Source organism: Leucoraja erinacea, chromosome 37 (assembly GCF_028641065.1).
Source record: "Leucoraja erinacea ecotype New England chromosome 37, Leri_hhj_1, whole genome shotgun sequence".
In the NCBI taxonomy this organism is placed as follows: domain Eukaryota; kingdom Metazoa; phylum Chordata; class Chondrichthyes; order Rajiformes; family Rajidae; genus Leucoraja; species Leucoraja erinaceus.
In genome coordinates, this window is record NC_073413.1 from 11,263,204 (window position 1) to 11,284,043 (window position 20,840).

The 20,840-nt window shown below is 47.6% G+C and overlaps 1 protein-coding gene across 3 annotated transcripts in view; it reads left to right on the forward strand.

Moving 5' to 3' along the window:
* The first annotated feature begins 691 nt into the window (after nt 1-691).
* LOC129713971 (aldehyde dehydrogenase family 16 member A1-like) overlaps nt 692-20,840 on the forward strand; it is a 39,583-nt gene continuing 19,434 nt past the window's right edge. For all 3 annotated transcript variants that reach the window (XR_008726297.1, XM_055663404.1, XM_055663405.1), the window contains exons 1-11: nt 692-843; nt 3,775-3,877; nt 4,589-4,715; nt 7,199-7,377; nt 9,561-9,638; nt 11,018-11,202; nt 11,380-11,532; nt 14,635-14,832; nt 16,102-16,200; nt 18,874-19,010; nt 20,006-20,111. Coding sequence is in view for 2 of the 3 variants with exons in the window: in XM_055663404.1 (XP_055519379.1) it covers nt 748-843; nt 3,775-3,877; nt 4,589-4,715; nt 7,199-7,377; nt 9,561-9,638; nt 11,018-11,202; nt 11,380-11,532; nt 14,635-14,832; nt 16,102-16,200; nt 18,874-19,010; nt 20,006-20,111 (1,461 nt within the window). In the remaining variant the exon portion in view is untranslated. The remainder of the gene's footprint in view (nt 844-3,774; nt 3,878-4,588; nt 4,716-7,198; nt 7,378-9,560; nt 9,639-11,017; nt 11,203-11,379; nt 11,533-14,634; nt 14,833-16,101; nt 16,201-18,873; nt 19,011-20,005; nt 20,112-20,840) is intronic.

Below are 20,840 nucleotides of genomic sequence, written 5' to 3' on the forward strand. Positions count from 1 at the left end.
CCTTCTTCAGACTGTGTAATGATAGTAAAGACACAGAGAGGAGGAGTTGGATGGTTGGTTGGAGAGAGAGAGGGATTGTGGATTTGATTTAGGGTGGGGCGTGAGGAAAGGGGGCGCTTGTTCTCCTGCCGGGGGGGGGATGGATGTGGGTGCGGGACGCGGGGCCCGTTGACCTTCTTCCGGCAGGTGAGGTCGGTAGGTCCATTGACCTTCTTCCGGCGGGTGAGGTCGGGCTGGCAGGGTCCGTTGACCTTCTTCCGGTGGGTGAGGTCGGGCCGGCAGGGTCCGTTGACCTTCTTCCGGCGGGTGAGGTCGGGCTGGCAGGGTCCGTTGACCTCCTTCCGGCGGGTGAGGTCGGGCTGGCAGGGTCCGTTGACCTCCTTCCTTCCGGCGGGTGAGGTCGGGCTGGCAGGATCCGTTTACCTTCTTCCGGCGGGTGAGGTCGGGCGGGCAGGGTCCTTTGACCTTCTTCCGGCGGGTGAGGTCGGGCCGGCAGAGTCCGTTGACCTTCTTCCGGCGGGTGAGGTCGGTAGGTCCATTGACCTTCTTCCGGCGGGTGAGGTCGGGCCGGCAGGATCCGTTGACCTTCTTCCGGCGGGTGAGGTCGGGCCGGCAGGGTCCGTTGACCTTCTTCCGGCGGGTGAGGTCGGGCTGGCAGGGTCCGTTGACCTTCTTCCGGCGGGTGAGGTCGGGCCGGCAGGATCCGTTGACCTTCTTCCGGCGGGGTCGCCGTGGCGACGGGCAGTGATGGCTGACGGCGGCGCGCAGCACAAGGCCAGTGTGAGCGAAATCTTCAGCAGCATGAGTTACGGGCCGACCCGAGAGAGCCCCGACACCGTGCAGGTGGGGACCGGGACCGGGACCGGGGGGCGGTGGCTGTGGGTCCGGCCGTCCGGCCGCTGGACAACCGCTCTGGCTGGGTCAAGCGGGGCTCGGGGGGTGGAGGAGGGGGAGGGGGAGAGGAGAGGAGAGGAGGGGAGAGTGAGAGGGGAATTGGTTAGATGTCCTTGCCCATTTAGCCCAGAAATTTCCCAATAACACACAGGCAGAGGGGATGTGCACACAAACTAAATAAAATCGATTTTATAAAATTCAATAAAATCCACTAAAATCAGCGGCCCCGGACATTTTTTTATGATTGGTTTATTGAATTTTAACATTGTGTTTTTTTAACCTGCTTTTAACTATTTATACTGTTCCATCAGGGACTGGATTGTTTTTAGTGTTATTATGTGTGTGAAGTGTTTAAATTTCATGTGCGATGCTCCGCTATTCACTGGGAAACGTCTTTTCATTTTGCACTGTACAACTGTTGCTTGCAAGATGACAATAAAGGTTGATTGATTGATTGATTTTCACTCCAGCAATGTGCCTGCAAGTCTGAAGAAGGGTTTCGGCCCGAAACGTTGCCTATTTCCTTCGCTCCATAGATGCTGCTGCACCCGCTGAGTTTCTCCAGCTTTTCTGTGTAACCTGCCTGCAAGACTTGATTGACAAGAGCAGTTGTACAGGGTCTTGGTGAGACCACACCTGGAGTATTGCGTACAGTTTTGGTCTCCAAATCTGAGGAAGGACATTATTGCCATAGAGGGAGTGCAGAGACGGTTCACCAGACTGATTTCTGGGATGTCAGGACTGTCTTATGAAGAAAGACTGGATAGACTTGGTTTATACTCTCTAGAATTTAGAAGATTGAGAGGGGATCTTATAGAAACTTACAAAATTCTTAAGGGGTTGGACAGGCTAGATGCAGGAAGATTGCTCCCGATGTTGGGGAAGTCCAGGACAAGGGGTCACAGCTTAAGGATAAGGGGGAAATCCTTTAAAACCGAGATGAGAAGAACTTTTTTCACACAGAGAGTGGTGAATCTCTGGAACTCTCTGCCACAGAGGGTAGTCGAGGCCACAGTTCATTGGCTATATTTAAGAGGGAGTTAGATGTGGCCCTTGTGGCTAAGGGGATCAGGGGGTATGGAGAGAAGGCAGGTACAGGATACTGAGTTGGATGATCAGCCATGATCATATTGAATGGTGGTGCAGGCTCGAAGGGCCGAATGGCCTACTCCTGCACCTAGTTTCTATGTTTCTATGTAAGAGACAAGAGACATTTATTGTCACATGCACTAATTGGTACAGTGAAATTTGGGTTCACCATAGAGCCATACGAATAAAAAAAGAAGAACAGAACACGATAGACTTTAAGGTAAACATTGCCACACAGCGGAATCAAAGTTTCCCACTGTGAGGGAAGGCCCAAAGTTCAGTCATCCTCCTCTTTGGTGTTCTTTGACAAGGGAAATTGCTCAATCATCCCCTACTCACTCTGGGAATAATCATCTCCATGACCTTGTTGTTTTGACTGATAATCCCTGATCCATAGTGACAGATCACTAAGCAAATAGAATTCTAATTGGTTTATTATTATGTGTTCGGCACGGACTAGAAGGGTCGAGATTGCCTGTTTCCGTGCTGTAATTGTTATATGGTTATATGGTTTATTATTGTCACTTGCACCGAGATACCGTGGAAAACTTTGGGGTGCTATCCTGGCAAAAACATCAAACATGTTTACAGTCGAAACCATACAGAAATGCAAGAGAAAGTGCAAAGTACAAGGAACCAGTGTGTTGCAGTGAATCACTTTCACTCTGTACAGTAAACTTCATAAAGGAAGGAAGTTATGTTCACTTTATTGTTTTTACCCCTCTATCCCCTATTAAAATAAAAGTGATCCTATGTTTTGCAATGACAGTTCCTGATTATAGAATATGCATGTTGTATTTCCAAGTATTGTACTTGCTTCGTCTGTCCGTTTTTAAAAATTAAGATGCATAATTTTCCAGTGGGTCAGTCCCTGCATGGCATACGATCGCATGTGACATGGCATATGGTAGGTCGTTAAGAGAGAAACATAGAAATTAGGTGCAGGAGTAGAGGCCATTCAGCCCTTCGAGCCTGCACCACCATTCAATATGATCATGGCTGATCATCCAACTCAGTATCCCGTACCTGCCTTCTCTCCATACCCCCTGATCCCTTTAGCCACAAGGGCCACATCTAACTCCCTCTTAAATATAGCCAATGAACTGGCCTCGACTACCCTCTGTGGCAGAGAGTTCCAGAGATTCACCACTCTCTGTGTGAAAAAAGTTCTTCTCATCTCAGTTTTAAAGGATTTCCCCCTTATCCTTAAGCTGTGACCCTCTGTCCTGGACTTCCCTAACATCGGGAGCAATCTTCCTGCATCTAGCCTGTCCAACCCCTTAAGAATTTTGTAAGTTTCTATAAGATCCCCTCTCAATCTCCTAAATTCTAGAGAGTATAAACCAAGTCTATCCAGTCTTTCTTCATAAGACAGTCCTGACATCCCAGGAATCAGTCTGGTGAACCTTCTCTGCAGTCCCTCTATGGCAATAATGTCCTTCCTCAGATTTGGAGACCAAAACTGTACGCAATACTCCAGGTGTGGTCTCACCAAGAACCCTGTACAACTGCAGTAGAACCTCCCTGCTCCTATACTCAAATCCTTTTGCTATGAAAGCCCTTGTCTGGAGTTGGCAGACTTCCCAGTGAGACGCGAGAGACTGGAAAGCTACCAAGTTCCAACTCCCAACACTATTCACTGCACTTTGCTGAAAGTTCACCTGCTGTAATTACCACTTGGGTGAGGTGTGGCAAACGTCTCTGGCTGAAGCAGAACAAGGTGCGGTATCCAGGTCTAATACTGGAGACAAAGGAAATATCTTTTTGTTAACTCCCGTTTCTTTCCCCCAGGCCTGGCTGGATTCTCACAAGCGCTGCTTTGGTCACTACATTGGAGGCAAATGGGTGAAGCCAGCCAACAGGCAGTTCTACGAGTCCAAAAACCCCGCCACCGGTAAGACACACATCTTCTCAAAACAGAGGCTTGTGCACCTGTAGCTTCATCTTGTCCTGTTATTGAAGATTATAAACCAAGATTCAGAATCATAGAACATAGTAGAGTACAGCACAGGAACAGGCCCTTTGGCCCACAATGTCCGCTCTGAAGGTGTGGTCCATCCAGCAGGTAACAAAGGGCAGGTTGAGGTTTCAGCTATCGGTGGGATGAGACGTTCAAAGAGATATCAAATCGAGGGAGCACTGTGATATAGGACGTGCATAGTCATACCTTCTCCATCATGGTCTGGTTTGGCTCAGCCAACAAGCACGACACCTGGAGGCTGCAGGGAATCGTCCGATCAGCAGAGAAGGTTATTGGCTGCAACCTTCCCTCCATTGATGAACTGTACACTGCAAGGGCCAGGAAGCGAGCGGGCAAGATCATCGCTGACCCCTCTCACCCTGGCCACAAACTCTTTGAATCACTTCCCTCTGGAAGGCGACAGCGGACTGCCAAAGCTGCCACAGCCAGACATAAAAACAGTTTTTATCCACCAGTAGTTGCTCTAGACTCAGCCGACTGCCCCCTGCAGGCATTAAGGGTTATGGAGCTGGGGCAGGAGAATGGCTTGGGATTGGGATGTCCTGTGTGTGTTGGAGTGATCTTGAGTGGGTAAACCCCCTGTGGGAGCGTTGCTCACTGCCTGGTGTATTTTATTTCCTTCAGGAGAGTCTCTGGCCTCCACCACGGAGGGCCAGGACGCAGATGTAGATCTGGCAGTAAATGCAGCAAAGGAAGCGTTTGATGTGTGGAGCAAGCTTTCTTGTCATGTGAGAGCGAGGCACCTGTACAGGTAATGTTCCTCAGCCTTGTTTCTCTGGATTTTTTTTTCACTCTCTACAATGTCCCTGTCTGCAATGGGTTTGAGGAATTCTACGCTGCACTCACCCCAAATGTACAAAGGAGCTGTCTATTCTCGCTCATTCCATCATCTGAAGCCCTTTTGTTTTCTCCATCTCCAGCCCTAGTCCCATCACACCCTCTCACCAGCTATCTCCCTTCTCCTTCATCAGTCTCAAGAGGGGTCCTGAACCCGACACAGATGTGCTGGGTTTCCCCACTATTTAGATTTTTTGCTCAAGGTTCTGACATCTTGAGGTGGCGCAGCAGGTAGAGCTGCTGCCTCACAGCACCAGGGTTCAATCCTGACTACGGGTGCTGTCTGTAAGGAGTCCGTACGTTCTCCCCGTGACCCGTGTGAGTTTCCTCCCACATTCCAAAGACGGACAGGTGTGTAGGTTAATTGGCTTGGTATAATTGTAAATTGTCCCTCTTGTTTGTAGGTTAGTGTTAATGTGCAAGGATCGCATGTCAGCATATACTCGCTGCGCCGTGTCTCTAAACTAACCTGGAGTCTTTTTATTTCATTTAAATTTTATTTTTATTAGAAGCAATTGTACAAGGATAACATGCTCGGCATCTACATTTATTGTGCAGCTTCATTTTTAACCTTATAACCTAAATTTAAAAAAAAGGAAAAAAGAAAAAAAAGGCAAAGCAAGAAAAGAAGAGAAGAGAAAAAGAAGAGATAAAATCTAAAAGAACAAGAAATAGACCACTGAGCTACCAAAGCAGTGCAGCGGAAATAAAGAAATAAGAAAAGAAAAGATGGAGATATACCTTGCCCCCCCATCCCCCCCTCACCCATCGTAGCATCGGATTTAAATTTAAATTTGTATTTCACCATACTATAGTAACAACCTGTAGCCTTTTGCCAATACTCTAGCTGGTTTATCAAGTAACCAGAGGTGCCAACGGACAAGCAGAGATTCTTTACATAGCTTCACTTTGACAAGTTGTCGGTGGAGTATCCAAATTGGGTTGAGACAAGGAACTGCAGATGCTGGTTTACAATAAAAGACAAAGTGCTGGAGTAACTCGGCGGGTCAGGTGCAGGAGAACATGAATAAGTGACGTTTTGGATTAGGACCATTCTTCAACCGGCAAATTGGTTGTTGGGAGACAGTTAATTGTGTAAAATCACTAACTGAACTTGATCTTTGGCATGGACTTTGTATCAATTGCCCACAGTAAACCTGTAAAGTATAGCAAGCACGTTTGATCAATACTCTTATCTGTCAGGTGTGCAGTCAGACCCACAATTCCAGCCACAGCCACAATATGCAATCCTAAGCATCTTCCCCAACAGCACACATCCTGCTTGAGTCGAATGAAATTTAGGATGCAAGCTGAACATATCATGCATGTGGTTAAGAAGGCACTGCAGATGCTGGAGAGTCGAAGGTACACAAAAAAGCTGGAGAAACTAAGCGGGTACATCAGCATCTATGGAGCGAAGGAAATAGGCATCGTTTCGGGCCGAAATCCTTCTTCATATCATGCATGTGACTCTATTAGCAAATAGTCCCTGAGCAATAATTTGTACTTTCCATTCATTGCGTGCATACTCCATGATAATGCTGCCTTTATATTTCACTTCTGACTAATTGAAATTCTTGCAGATAACTCTGCAGGTTATTGTGAAACCAGTTCAGTTTACAACATTGAATTAAGTTTAACAAGCTTGGTATTTGCAAACTACAGTTTCCATGGCATCCTGGCTATCAGGTGTGACGAGACTTTATTGTACAAGATTGCTTGGAATGTGTTTGATGAAGATCTAATGGAAGGGTTAGAAGGGCCACATGTATGGTCATTCTGCAGCTGTGCCTTCAGCTACCACCCCCTCCCCACCCCCCAAACCCTGGGATTCCTTTCGTAAACCTCCCAACAGGGTGGCACAGCGGTAGAGTTGCTGCCTCACTGCGCCAGAGACAGGGTTCGATCCTGACCACGGGTGCTGTCTATATGGAGTTTGTACGTTCTCCCCGTGACCTGTGTGGGTTTTTCCCCCCAAGATCTTTGGTTTCTTCCCACAATCCAAACACCTGCAGGTTTGTAGGTTAATTGACTTGGTATAAATGTAAAATTGTCCCTAGTGTGTTAGGATAGTATTGGTGTGCGGGGATCGCTGGTTGGTGCAGACTCGGTGGGCCGAAGGGCCTGTTTCCGCGCTGTAAAAACTCAAAAACTAAAACTTCTCTGAGGCATTTCTATAAGCTGTGGATCTACCCAAATACATCTGTGATTTGATATCAGTTTGTTTTAGTCATAGAGTGATACAGTGTGGAAACAGGCCCTTCGGCCCAACCTGCCCACACCGGCCAACATGTCCCAGCTACACTAGTCCCAACTGTTTGTTTTGTAAGCACCTTGGGATAATTTGCTGTACATGAACGTGCTGTATGAATGCAAATTGTTGTTTTCGTTTGGCAGCATTGCGAGAAATATTCAGAAGCATCAGAGGCTGTTGAGCGTGTTGGAGAGCTTGGACAATGGGAAGCCGATTCGTGAGTCTCGGGACTGCGATATCCCGCTGGTGGTGCGGCACTTCTACCACCATGCCGGCTGGGCCCAGCTGATGAACGTCGAGATGAGGCCGTGGAAGCCAATAGGTCAGTGCGAGAGAAACAATAGACACAGGCCACTCGTGTGGGTCACACAAAGGTGGACACAGAGTGCTGGAGTAACTCAGCTGGTCAGGCAGCATCTGTGGAGAACATGGATAGGTGACGTTTCACAGAGTGCTGGAGTAACTCAGCGGGTCAGGCAGCATCTGTGTGAGAAACACGTTTCGGGCCGATAGGGTTTCGGCCCGAAACGTTGTTTCAGTTTCAGCCCGAGTGCTGGAGATAATAACTCAGCGGGTCAGGTCAGCATCTGTGGAGAACATGGATAGGTGACGTTTCACAGAGTGCTGGAGTAACTCAGCTGGTCAGGCAGCATCTATGGAGTGAAGGAAATAGGCAACGTTTCGGGCCGAAACCCGTGGAAGGGTTTCGGCCCGAAACGTTGCCTATTTCCGGAAGAGTTTCAGCCCGATACGATGCTGGTTCATTATGATAATAGACGTTTCACAAAATGCTGGAGTAACTCAGTGAATCAGGCAGCATCTGTGGAGAACATGGATAGGTGACGTTTCACAGAGTGCTGGAATAACTCAGCGGGTGCAGAAGCATCGATGGAGCTAAGGGAATAGGCAACGTTTCGGGCCGAAACCCGGAAGGGTTTCGGCACAGAGTGCTATTTGAAGAGTTTCGTAACGATCGAGCGTGTCAAAATGCTGGAGTAACTCAGCGGGTCAGGCAGCATCTGTGGAGAACATGGATAGGTGACGTTTCACAGAGTGCTGGAGTAAGTAACTCAGCATGGGGTGCAGCAACATCAGGCAGCATCTGTGGAGAACATGGATAGGTGACGTTTCACAGAGTGCTGGAGTAACTCAGCGGGTGCAGCAACATCTGTGGAGTTCCTATTTCCTTCGCTCCATAGATGCTGCTGCACCCGCTGAGTTTCTCCAGCATTTTTGTGTACCTTCGATTTTCCAGCATCTGCAGTTCTTTCTTGAATAGAAAACATTTCTGGTTAGGACCCTTCTCCAGACTGATGGAGAGAGAAGGAGCACTTCTTCAAAGTAGGTATATTGTGAGGAGATTTCACAGTAAAATCAGTCTGTAGAAGGGCCCTGACCCACAACATTCCCTCCACAGATGCTGCCTGACCTGCTGAGTCCCTTCAACACTTTGTGTTTTGCTCCAGACCCCAGCATCTGCACTTTCTTCTGTTATCAGTAGTTTCTTTGCTTATTATTGAATTTCAACACCAGATGGAGCCAGTAGCCAGGGGTGAAGGAAGAGCGAATGACTTGGAAGCATTCCCTAGAATCTGGCTGCCAAGCCCCATGAATGAGCCTCAGTGAGACTGAATACTGGCACAAACCTATTCTGAAAACTTGCCCAGCGCTTACGCCTAGCCCATGTGCTCTGTTCAGTATCATTTCCGTTTCAGGATTTGGGCATTACTGCAGTTATTGCCGATACCAAGTGAACCTTGAGCAGAATGCATTGTTAAGAGCCTCTGTGTAAAAAAAATAACTTGCTCTGCACATCTCTATTAAGCTTTACCCCTCTCACTTTTAATATATGCCCTCTAATCTTTGACATTTCCATCCTGAGAAAAAGCTTCTGACTATCTACCCTATCCATCCTCTCATATTTGAAAGGATACAAAGATTTTCATCGTCCCCTGCGATATTCTCTTGTGCCTCTCAATCACCGGGCTACTTCTCTCCTCTCAGTCTTGATGAAAAGCTTTGACCCAAAATGTTGGCTGTCCATTTTGCTCCACATTTACTGCCAGGCTCTGTGAGTTCCTCTATTTTTGTTTTAACCCCCAGGTTGCAGCATCTCCAGTCTCTCGTGCCTCCATTTCAATTAGTGGCCGCACCAATCTCCCACGTGACATCCCAGTCTGATGCCGATGGTCTAGTGCCAGATTTAGCCCAGTATTTGCGTCTTTGTGTCTTGCATTCAACAAACTAAGCAACATTTTTACTTGAAAGCATCTTGAGCTTGAGCCAGCAGAAACATCAGACTCTTGGCTTACCAGGGTTCTCATCCATTGTGCCAATATGTCTCCACATTATGCTTTGTTAAATCTCAGCGAGGCTGAAAGATCCTTCAAAGCACCAGAAGATATGAGCTATACTTAAAATGTTGTGTTTCTTGTGCCTTTGTCTCTGATGAGTCCTGATTGTTTTGTTAAACGCCGTAACATATGAATTAACTTCTCTCCTCAGGGGTTGTTGCTGCAATTGTTCCTTGGAATTTCCCATTGATGTTGCTGGCCTGGAAGATTTGTCCTGCTCTTGCAATGGGTAAGGCGTTGGCATCCTGTCCACGTAAGGTATCTGCTCGTCACTGATACCAGTGAGCAACCAAGGGTGGCTGTACCAACCAATTGCTATTGGTTTATTATTATCGTTACCTACTGTGAAACAGTGACAAGCTTTTGTTTGCATGCTATCTAATTAAATCCGATGATTTGCAATCAAGCCAAACACCATAGTTTCGAGATACAGTGCGGAAACAGGCCCTAGTTCATCCCATCGAGTCCGCTCCGACCAGCGATCCCCGTACATTAGCACCGCGCTACACACTAGGGACTATTTACAGTCTTTACCAAAGCCAATTAACCTACAAACCTGCACGTCTTTGTGGAGTGTGGGAGGAAGCCGGTGCACCCGGGGAAAACCCACATGGTCACGGGGAGAACGTGCAAACTCTGTACAGACAGCACCGGTAATCAGGATTGAAGGCGGGTCTCTAGCGCAGTAAAGCGGCAACAGTACGGCTGAGTCACCGTGCCTCCCTAAGTACAACAGGATAGCAAAGTCCAAATACCAGAGTACAGCATAGCATGTAGTAGCATTCCAGCATTGTAGTGTTACAGCTCCAATGTCTGCAATGAATGTGTGTTGTAAAATCAGGACTGTGCCCTGGCCTGTAGGAGCAGTGTTATCGGTGCTTCTTGACATAACTTTAGCAAAAGTAGGAGAAAGTTTAAAGGGCATTTAAATGGGATGTTTTTTTACACAGACTAATAAAATAGTTGCCTGGAGCATTGCCCAGGGAAGGTGCGGGATCTCAGATAGTGCATCTCACTTATCGCAGATAGCTGAATCTCAGATAGTGCATCTCACTAGATTTGGAAAGATTACAAGGGTGTGAAACATTAGCTAAAAGAGGCAAGGAGCAACTTGGGAAACAATTTTCAGCAGAAGTCAATCGTACATTGAAACAAAAGACAAACATTTGGAGGAACTCAGTGGTTCGTAAGTACAAAAGTGATAGGAGCAGAATTATGCCATTCGGCCCATCAAGTCAATCACGGCTGATCTATCTCTCCCTCCTAACCCCATTCTCCTAATGTAGTTACATTTTCAATGTAATCTGCAGACTTGCCCCATGACCCTTTCTGTGAAATGGTTACCCCTCGGATTCTCATTAAATCTTTTTCCCCCTCACCTTAAACCTATTTCCTCTGGTTCTCGATTCCCCTACTCTGGGCAAGAGACTGTGTGTCTATTTGATCCATTCCTCTCATGATTTTGCACACCTCTATAAGATCACCCTCCGATCTGCGCCCCGAGTCCGGGCCTGCTCAATATCTCCCTATTTGCTCAGGCCCTCAAGTCCTGGCAACATTCCTGGTAAAACTGTACCTCCGAGTGCTGACCTGTGGTCTGATCTGCAGGTAACACCGTGGTGTTGAAGCCGGCCACCTACACGCGGCTCACAGCCCTGCTGTTTGCCGAGATCTGCACCGAGGCCGGCCTGCCTCCCGGGGTCTTCAACGTGGTGACGGGGAATGGTGCGTTTGGCAGCAAGCTGGCAATGCACGAAGATGTGGACAAGATCGCTTTCACCGGCTCCACTGAGGTACTGTACGAGATGAGCTCTCATGCCCATTTGTTTCCAATTCTCTCTCACTGAGGTAGGTTGGAAGATCGGGGTCTCCCCTAACGTATGGGAGTAGCTGGTACTCGTGAGCTGACGGGGTGGCATTGATACAGACTGATGATGATGATAACACAAGACTTGCGCTGTACCACACAGGTCGGGCGGATCCTCCGGCGTGCCACCGCTGGCACGGGAAAGAAGCTCTCGCTGGAACTCGGCGGGAAGTCTCCCTTCATTGTGTTTGACACCGCAGATCTGGACAGCGTGGTGGAAGGTCTGGCAGATGCCATTTGGTTCAACCAAGGCCAGGTGAGAGTGGTGGTGGTGAGAGTTCAGACGGTAGAGTTAATAGACTCTGGTTGCAAAGGGCATTGTGAGCCCAAGATGACCGGCCGAGAGGAGCCCAGTCTGTACATTCGCTGCTTTCAAAGTCAAACTCCAAGTAAATTTATTCATCACATGCACCAACGAAGGTGCAGTGAAATGAATTTGCCAGCAGCGATACACTTAAAAAAAGGACACCCAATACACAATAGAATTTAACGCAACCATCCACCACAGCATTCTTCACTTTGGTGGAAGGCAACAAAGTTTAGTCAATTAGAATAGAATAGAATAGTTAGAATAGAATAGAATAGAATAGTTTCTTTATTGTCATTGTAACATGAACCACGTACAACGAAATTTAAAAATGTCAGCCAGTCAGTGCACCATTCAAACATTTCTAAAAGCTAACGATACATACAAGGTAAAATATTAAAAGATAAACAACTAAATAAATATCACAAAAATATCACGCATAAACACCCAACCCTCCATCCTTCTGTCGATTTCACAGTGTACCACAGTCCCTTAGTATGTATCGCCCCTGCGTTCCTTGGCGGCTACATTTAGTGCTTTTATAGCAGTGGGGTAAACACTGTTTTTTAGTCTGTTCGTCCTTGTCCTTGTAGATCTGTACCGTCTGCCTGACGGCAACAGTTCAAACAGGGAGTGTCCGGGGTGGGAAATGTCCTTTATGATACTCTGGGATTTTTTGGTGCAGCGGGAACTGTGTAAGTCCTCCAAGGTAAGGAGAGGGCAGCCGACAATCCTCTGGGCGTTGTCAATGGCCCTCTGGAGTGCTTTCCTCTGAGCCGGTGTGCAGCTGGTGTATCACACGCATACACAGTATTCACCTTTGTTCATCCGTGGTCGGGGCCATAAAGCCTCTGTGGTCGCTGCTACGCCTCTCGAGTTATTACTTCCGTTGGCAACCATAAACATTCCATGAGATAATGACAAAGGTTATGCTGATAATGTTTACTAGAATTATTATCAGGATGGCTGTCTAATAAAAATACTGTAAAAACTGTAAAAAAAAAAAAACAGGCCCTTCGACCCACCATGTTCTTTCTGTCACAAAGCAGCCTCCTACCTAGTAGGTTGAATAGTGGCAAGAGAGGCAGAGCCTAGAGTCCCGGACATCGGGTCAGATCAGTCTTGACTTAGTCATAGATTCATAGAGTGATACACCGTGGAAACAGGCACTTCCGCCCAACTTGCCCACACCGGCCAACATGCCCCAGCTACACTAGTACTAACTGCCCGCTCTCTCACTCGATAAGATCACCCCTTCTTCTGTTGTGTGTCTTTTAGACCTGCAGCTCCATTGAGGCGAGCCAGGCTAACGTGTCATGGTCCAGGTCAGTCAGACCTCGTTCACCATTCGGTGGCTGGTGTTTGGGGCAACTGGGTGACCATGTGCTCCACTGTCTGTGTTGGGTCCCCACTCTCGCAGGAGGCGCTTGCTGTCCACGAGGCCCCACCAAGCGTCCGACGCCTGTCCTCAAGCGGTTGAGGGTTGTCCACTGCTTTCGGGGCAGGTCCTGGCCAGGGACGTCCATGGGGTCATTGATGTACTGGTGTAGCCTAGACGGTTCCGCTGACTTCCACTGGTCTCAAAGACTTCCACTGGAGACAAAGTGGCCTCCTCCACGAGCAGCTTACAAGCCCTCAAAGCGAAACCAATGTCTTTACCGCGTCAGCAGACCGCTAAAAGCCTTGCCTCCCCAGGCCAGGCGGCACTGTTAAACGCTGCCAACTAGGTCTAGGTTTAGCGTTACAGCAGCTCAATATTGAGATCACCCCTCATCCTCCTGCGCTCCAAGGAACAGAGACCCAGCCTGCTCAAGCTCTCCCTATAGCTCACACCCTCTAGTGCTGGCGTGAATCTTCTCTGGTGCAACCCCATGCAATGGTGATGTTGGTGCTTGAGCTGTGAGCTTGAGGGTGACGGTATTGCCACCAGAGGCAGAGGGGGCTCAAGTGCCCGGTAGTGGAGGGGAGGAGAGGCCACAAATCATCAATGCAAGATATTGTGAAATATGTCTCAAACACACCAGGTTGTTTCCTTATTACCATCTACAATTAGCAGTTAAAAAAAGCCATGGAAAACCAAACTGCAGCATATGTTGGCAAGCAAGAGAGGCTGCAAATGCTCAAAAGAGTTGGCAGCATCCCTGACATACATTTGAGTTGATTCCATGTGTTAACGATAATTAATTGACATCCATAGCCCGCATGTAAAGCGCTCCTGCTGAGAATAGCTAAATCGGCACAAACAAGGAGGCAAATAACATCTGTGTGGCTTTGCCCCAGGTGATCAAATTAGATTCTCAGTAATATTGGTCCTTCAGTGAAGGGAAATGGAGTTATAATTACCTGCTGTCGTTCTAGCCCATTGACAGGAGCCAACAGCTTCACAAGGATGGCTAGTATTGTAAATAGACCCAAACATTGGGTCCAGCACATCACAAGCAAGTCCAGCCTCCCCCTAGGCTTCAGAAGGGCTGGGTGCAGGCTTGGAGTCAATTCAAAGGGGGTTTGTTTTGCTCAACCCGAAAGTGTACGCTGTCACCAATTTCTGAAGGAAATAAGACCATTGGGTGTCAGAGGTTACGGGGAGAAGGCAGGAGAATGAGGTTAGGAGGGGAGAGATCGATCAGCCACGATTGAATGGCAGGGTAGACTTGATGGGTCGAATGGCCTAATTCTGCTCCTATCATTTAAGATCAAGGTGAGAAAAAACGTATTCACAGAGTTGTGAATTTATGGAATTCCCTGCCACAGAGCAGTGGAGGCCAAATCACTGGATGGATTTAAGAGAGAGTTAGATAGAGCTCTAGGGGCTAGTGGAGTCAAGGGATATGGGGAGAAGGCAGGCACGGGTTATTGTTAGCGGACGATCAGCCATGATCACAATGAAGGGCGGTGCTGGCTCGAACGGCCAAATGGCCTCCTCCTGCACCTATTTTCTATGTTTTTATCACCTACGACCATATGATCCCAGGAGTAGCTCTTGATTTGTCATGGGTGATGAAGGATCAAAGGCTTGCCAGACCTTTGCTGACGGTGCTGCCTCTGTTGCAGGTGTGCAGCGCGGGCTCCAGGCTCCTGATGCAGGAATCGATCGCTGAGCAACTCACGACTCGCCTGAAGCATCGCATGCAATGCCTGCGGGTGGGTGACAGCCTGGATAAGGGCGTTGACATGGGCGCACTGGTGGACGAGTCCCAGTTGAAGACAATCACAGAGTTTGTCGAGGAGGCAAAGAGCGATGGAGCCGAGGTGAGAGCTGAATAAGCGTACAGAGCTTCACTTGAGCTAAAGACACAGTGCAGGAAGAACTCTGGCAATACCTGCACAGGGAAATAGACAAACGACCTTTCAGTTTGGGACTGATGAAATTCCTTGTGTTTTCGTGTCCTCCAAAGTTGTTTCACTGTCAATATTTATTAATCCCTTAGAAACCAATCACTGGAAAAGAAGCCCGGTCTATCTGCATTATTTTGTAGTTTAAATTGGCAAATCAGTCATACTGTTATGCTGTATTATAAACATAGAGAGATTGTGGAAATGCCAAAGTCCAGAGCATATCACTTTAACCTCAGGAATGGGGATGTGAGTGTTGGGGAAGTGGGTGGCGAGGGAGGCAGATAAGATAGTGGTGCTGAGTTACTCCAGCACTTTGTCTCTCTTAGATAAGCACATGGACGTGGAGAGATATGTAGATCGTGTAGGCAGAGGTGATTAATGTAACTTGGCAACATGTGCGACACAGACATTTTGCCCAAGAGGCTTGTTATATTACGATACCTCGCTGACAGTAAAGCACTCTTCAGACATACTAGGATTTTCTAAGTCACTTTATAAATACCCATTTTCTTTCCTTTGGGATAGTCCCAGCCTCAACTAAGAAGGGTTTCGGCCCGAAACATTGCCTATCTCCTTCGCTCCATAGATGCTGCTGCAACTGCTGAGTTTCTCCAGCATTTTTGTGTACCCAGCCTCAACTACCTCCTCTGGCAGCTCGTTCCATACGCCCACCACCCTTTGTGTGAAAAAGTTACCCCCTCACATTCCTATTAAATCTTTTCCCCCTTCACCTTAAACCTATGTCCTCTGGTCTTCGACCCCTCTACTCCGGGCAAGAGATTCTGTGCATCTACCCGATCTATTCCTCTCATGGTTTTATACACCTCTATATAAGATCACCCCTCATCCTCCTAGGCGCCAAGGAATAGAAACCCAGCCTACTCGATCTCTCCCTATAACACAGACCCCCTAGTCTTGGCAACATCCTCGTAAATCTTCTCTGAAACCTTCAAGTTCAAGTGCGTTTATTGTCATGAGTCCATGATAGGACAATGAAATTCTTGCTTTGCTTCAGTACAACAGAACATAGTAGGCATTGACTACAAAACAGATCAGTGTGTCCATATACCATATACTATTATAACCCTCTCAAGTGTGGCAATATCTTTCCTATAACATGGCGTATATATTTGGATTTCTACAGAGCATCGACGGTGAATTTGCTCATTCTTCTCATTGCAGGTGTTTCAGTTGACTGAAGGGATGCCACAAAAAGGCCTCTTCTACCCACCCACCCTCATCACCAACGTGAACACTGCATCCCGTGTTGTTCGTGAGGAGGTTAGTGCCGTTTTCCTCAGAGAGTTACATTTACTGCTGTTGTACAGGGTCTTGGTGAGACCACACCTGGAGTATTGCGTGCAGTTTTGGTCTCCAAATCTGAGGAAGGACATTATTGCCATAGAGGGAGTGCAGAGACGGTTCACCAGACTGATTCCTGGGATGTCAGGACTGTCTTATGAAGAAAGACTGGATAGACTTGGTTTATACTCTCTAGAATTTAGAAGATTGAGAGGGGATCTTATAGAAACTTACAAAATTCTTAAGGGGATGGACAGGCTAGATGCAGGAAGATTGTTCCTGATGTTAGGGAAGTCCAGGACAAGGGGTCACAGCTTAAGGATAAGGGGGAAATCCTTTAAAACCGAGATGAGAAGAACTTTTTTTCACACAGAGAGTGGTGAATCTCTGGAACTCTCTGCCACAGAGGGTAGTTGAGGCCAGTTCATTGGCTATATTTAAGAGGGAGTTAGATGTGGCCCTTGTGGCTAAGGGGATCAGGGGGTATGGAGAGAAGGCAGGTACGGGATACTGAGTTGGATGATCAGCCATGATCATATTGAATGGCGGTGCAGGCTCGAAGGGCCGAATGGCCTACTCCTGCACCTAATTTCTATGTTTCCATGTTTCTATGTTTACTTGAGCCACAAATGATTTATTGCAGCCCTTCACTTTAACGCCTTTTTACTGTGATTTATTAGCTGCAAGGTTCTCCATTTAGCCCTGCATCTCGCTCCTCTTTCTACAGAGCCCCAGCTAGAATACAAAAAAAACAGGGATGTAATGCTGAGGCTCTATAAGGCGCTGGTAAGGCCGCATTTGGAATATTGTGAGCAATTTTGGGCCCCATAATCTGAGGAAGGAGGTGCTGGCCCTGGAGAGGATCCAGAGGAGGTTTACAAGAACGATCCCAGGAATGAGTGGGTTAACACATAATGAGTGGGTTAACATATGATGAGCGTTTGATGGCACTGGGCCTGTACTCGTTGGAGTTTAGAAGGATGAGTCATTGAAACTTACAGAATAGTGAAAGGCCTGGATAGAGTGGATGTGGAAAGGACATTCCCATGAATGGGGGAGTCTAGGATTAGAGGTCATAACCTCAAAATTGAACGACATTCCATTAGGAAGGAGATGAGGAGGAATTTATTTAGCCAGAGGGTGGTGAATCTGTGGAATTCTTTGCCACAGACGGCTGTGGAGGCCAAGTCAATGGATATTTTTACAGCAGAGATAGATAGATTCTTGATTACTACGGGTGTCATGGGTTATGTGGAGAGGGCAGGAGAATGGGGTTAGGAGGGAGATAGATCAGCCATGATTAAATGGTGGAGTAGACTTGATGGGCCCAATTGGCCTAATTCTGCTCCTATCACATATGAACTTTGTTTATGATGTTGATTCAATCGTACTTTTGAAATAAAGATGGGATTTTGCACCAGCTGGTAATGCTAAGTCTAGGGTAGTGTTATCTACCACATTCAGCAGCTGCTCAGTGTGGAAGGGAGACATCATTTTATCTGCAAAGCTAGCCTGTAGATATGGCAGCAAAGTAGGTGTGGTAATCAGGAAGGCAGCTGATACATTGGCCTTTATTGCAAGAGGACTTGAATTGTAGAGAAAGATGTTTTCATGTAGATAGACCTTGGTTAGGCTGCACATAGACACAAAAAGCTGAAGGAAACTCAGCGGGACAGGCAGCATCTCTGGAGAGAAGGGCTGCGTGAATATGAAGAAAGACTGGATAGACTCGGCTTGTACTCCCTGGAATTTAGAAGATTGAGGGGGGATCTTATAGAAACTTACAAAATTCTTAAGGGGTTGGACAGAGGCTAGATGCAGGAAGATTGTTCCCGATGTTGGGGAAGTCCAGAACAAGGGGTCACACAGTTAAAGGATAAGGGGGAAATCTTTTAGGACCGAGATGAGAAAAACATTTTTTTTTCACACACAGAGAGTGGTGAATCTGTGGAATTCTCTGCCACAGAAGGTAGTTGAGGCCACACAGTTCATTGGCTATATTTAAGAGGGAGTTAGATGTGGCCCTTGTGGCTAAAGGGATCAGGGGGTATGGAGAGAAGGCAGGTACAGGATACTGAGGTGGATGATCAGCCATGATCATATTGAATGGTGGTGCAGGCTCGAAGGGCCGAATGGCCTACTCCTGCACCTATTGTCTATGTTTCTATGTGAAGTTTTGGGTCAATGGAGAAAAAGGATGGTTAAGAAAGAACTGCAGATGCTGGAAAAATCTCAGGTGGACAAAAATGCTGGAGAAACTCAGCGGGTGAGGCAGCATCCATGGAGAGAAGGAATAGGCGACGTTTCGTCGCCTATTCCTTCTCTCCATAGATGCTGCCTCACCCGCTGAGTTTCTCCAGCATTTTTGTCTACCTGAGAAAAAAGGATGGGTGATGATTCGGATCAGACTGTGCCTGAAGAAGGGTCCCAACCAGAAACGCCACCCATCCTTTTTCTCCAGAGATGCTGCCTGTCGCGCAGAGTTACTCCAGCATTTTGTGTCTATCTTCGATTAAAACCAGCATCTGCAGTTCCTTCCTACACCTTGGTTAGACCATACCCGGGATGGTCTCTGCAGGCCACTTCTCCCTTTCCAGCGAACGATCGCTGCTGTCACTGAATTTAGTGAATGGTTGCTCTTTAATTCTTTAGATATTTGGGCCGGTTTTGGTAGCCATGACATTCCGTACGGCAAAGGAGGCCATTGCCCTGGCAAACAACTCTCCATATGGACTCGCTGGCAGCGTATGGACTGAGAACCTGCCGCTGGCACTGGAGGTGGCCATGAGGTGACACAGCATGCATTGACAATAAGCAATAGGTGCAGGAGTAGGCCATTCGGCCCTTCGAGCCAGCACCGCCATTCAATGTGATCATGGCTGATCATCCCCAATCAGTACCCCGTTCCTGCCTTCTCCTCATATCCCCTGACTCCGCTATCTTTAAGAGCCCTACCTAGCTCTCTCTTGAAAGCATCCAGGGAACCGGCCTCCACCGCCCTCCGAGGCAGAGAATTCCACAGACTCACCACTCTCTTGAGAAAAAGTGTTTCCTCGTATCCGTTCTAAATGGCTTGCCCCTTATTCATAAACTGTGGCCCCTGGTTCTGGACTTCCCCAACATCGGGAACATGTTTCCTGCCTCTAGCGTGTCCATACCCTTAATAATCTTATATGTTTCAATGAGATCCCCTCTCATCCTAAATTCCAGAGTGTATAAGCCCATCCGCTCCATTCTCTCAGTATATGATAGTCCTACCATCCCGGGAATTAACCTTGTAAACCTACGCTGCACTCCCTCATTGACATTGCTGATGATAGACTTTCCTCAGTAGAATCTTTAGCTGCTTGCCCCTCCCTCGCCCCAAACCCCCTCTGCATTGATTTACTTCCATCTTATATTCTCCTCTCATTTGGTTTTCCCAACTCGCATTCCTCTCCTTTCACCGCTCTTCTTTCTTAGACACAAAATGCTGGAGTAACTCAGCGGGACAGGCAGCGTCTCTGGAGAGAAGGAACGGGTGACTTTTCAGGATCAGACCCTTCTTGAGATGTCTGAAGAAGGGTCTCGACCCGAAACGTCACCCATTCCTTCTCTCCAGAGACGCTGCCCGTCCCGCTGAGTTACTCCAGCATTTTGCGTCTATCTTCGGTGTCAACCAGCATCTGCAGTTCCTTCCTACACTGTCCATTCACGCTCTCCCCATCCTCTCTGTGCGGTCATTGCAGGCTGTGTTTGTTGCTGGTGTTCCTGACTTGTCACCCGGGGCTCTCTCTCTCTCCAGTTTGAAGGCTGGGTCCGTCTGGGTGAATGGACACAACATCTTTGACGCAGCAGCTGGATTTGGTGGCTACAAAGAGAGTGGCTTCGGACGAGACGGCGGCAAAGAGGTCAGTGAAGTTGACGTCGTTCCATGTATTTGTACTAAAAATACAACAAATGTTCTTTACACACGGCCACATTTTAACGGAGGCATCAGATACGGACATTTTGGCCAGTTTGCAAATCGAGGAGCTTTAGTTTAGTTTAGAGCGGAAACAGGCCCTTCGGCCCACCGAGTCTGCTCCGACCAGCGATCCCTGCACACTAACACTATCCTACACACACTGGGGACAATTTACACCTCCAAGCACTATTGCTTAGTGTGGACATTCACAGCTGCCTTACCTCCCTCCCACCCAACTCTGTTACCAAACCCTCTAACACCCCCTCCCATTCTCACACTGACCTTTCTGTCCAGGGCCTCCTCTACTGTCAGATTGAGGCCAAACACAATTTGGAGGAACAACACTTTGGGCAGCTTACAACCTGACGGTAATCAAACTTCATTTCTCTAACTTCAAGTAATCCTTGCATCCCCTCTTACTCCATCCACCCCGGCATCCTGGTCAACGTACTAGTTTCACTGTTTGTATCACTCGTTATCACCATCTCCACAGCCAACAATAGGCCATTGTGGGCTCCACTTTTCCTTGATCATCGTTGTTGACTTATATTTGATTTGCATGCCTTTCATTCATTTGTCCTGTTTATGTTTTCCTATCTGTTATGTTTTCCTATGTTGTCCAGAACAAGGGGTCACACAGTTTAAGGATAAGGGGGAAATCTTTTAGGACCGA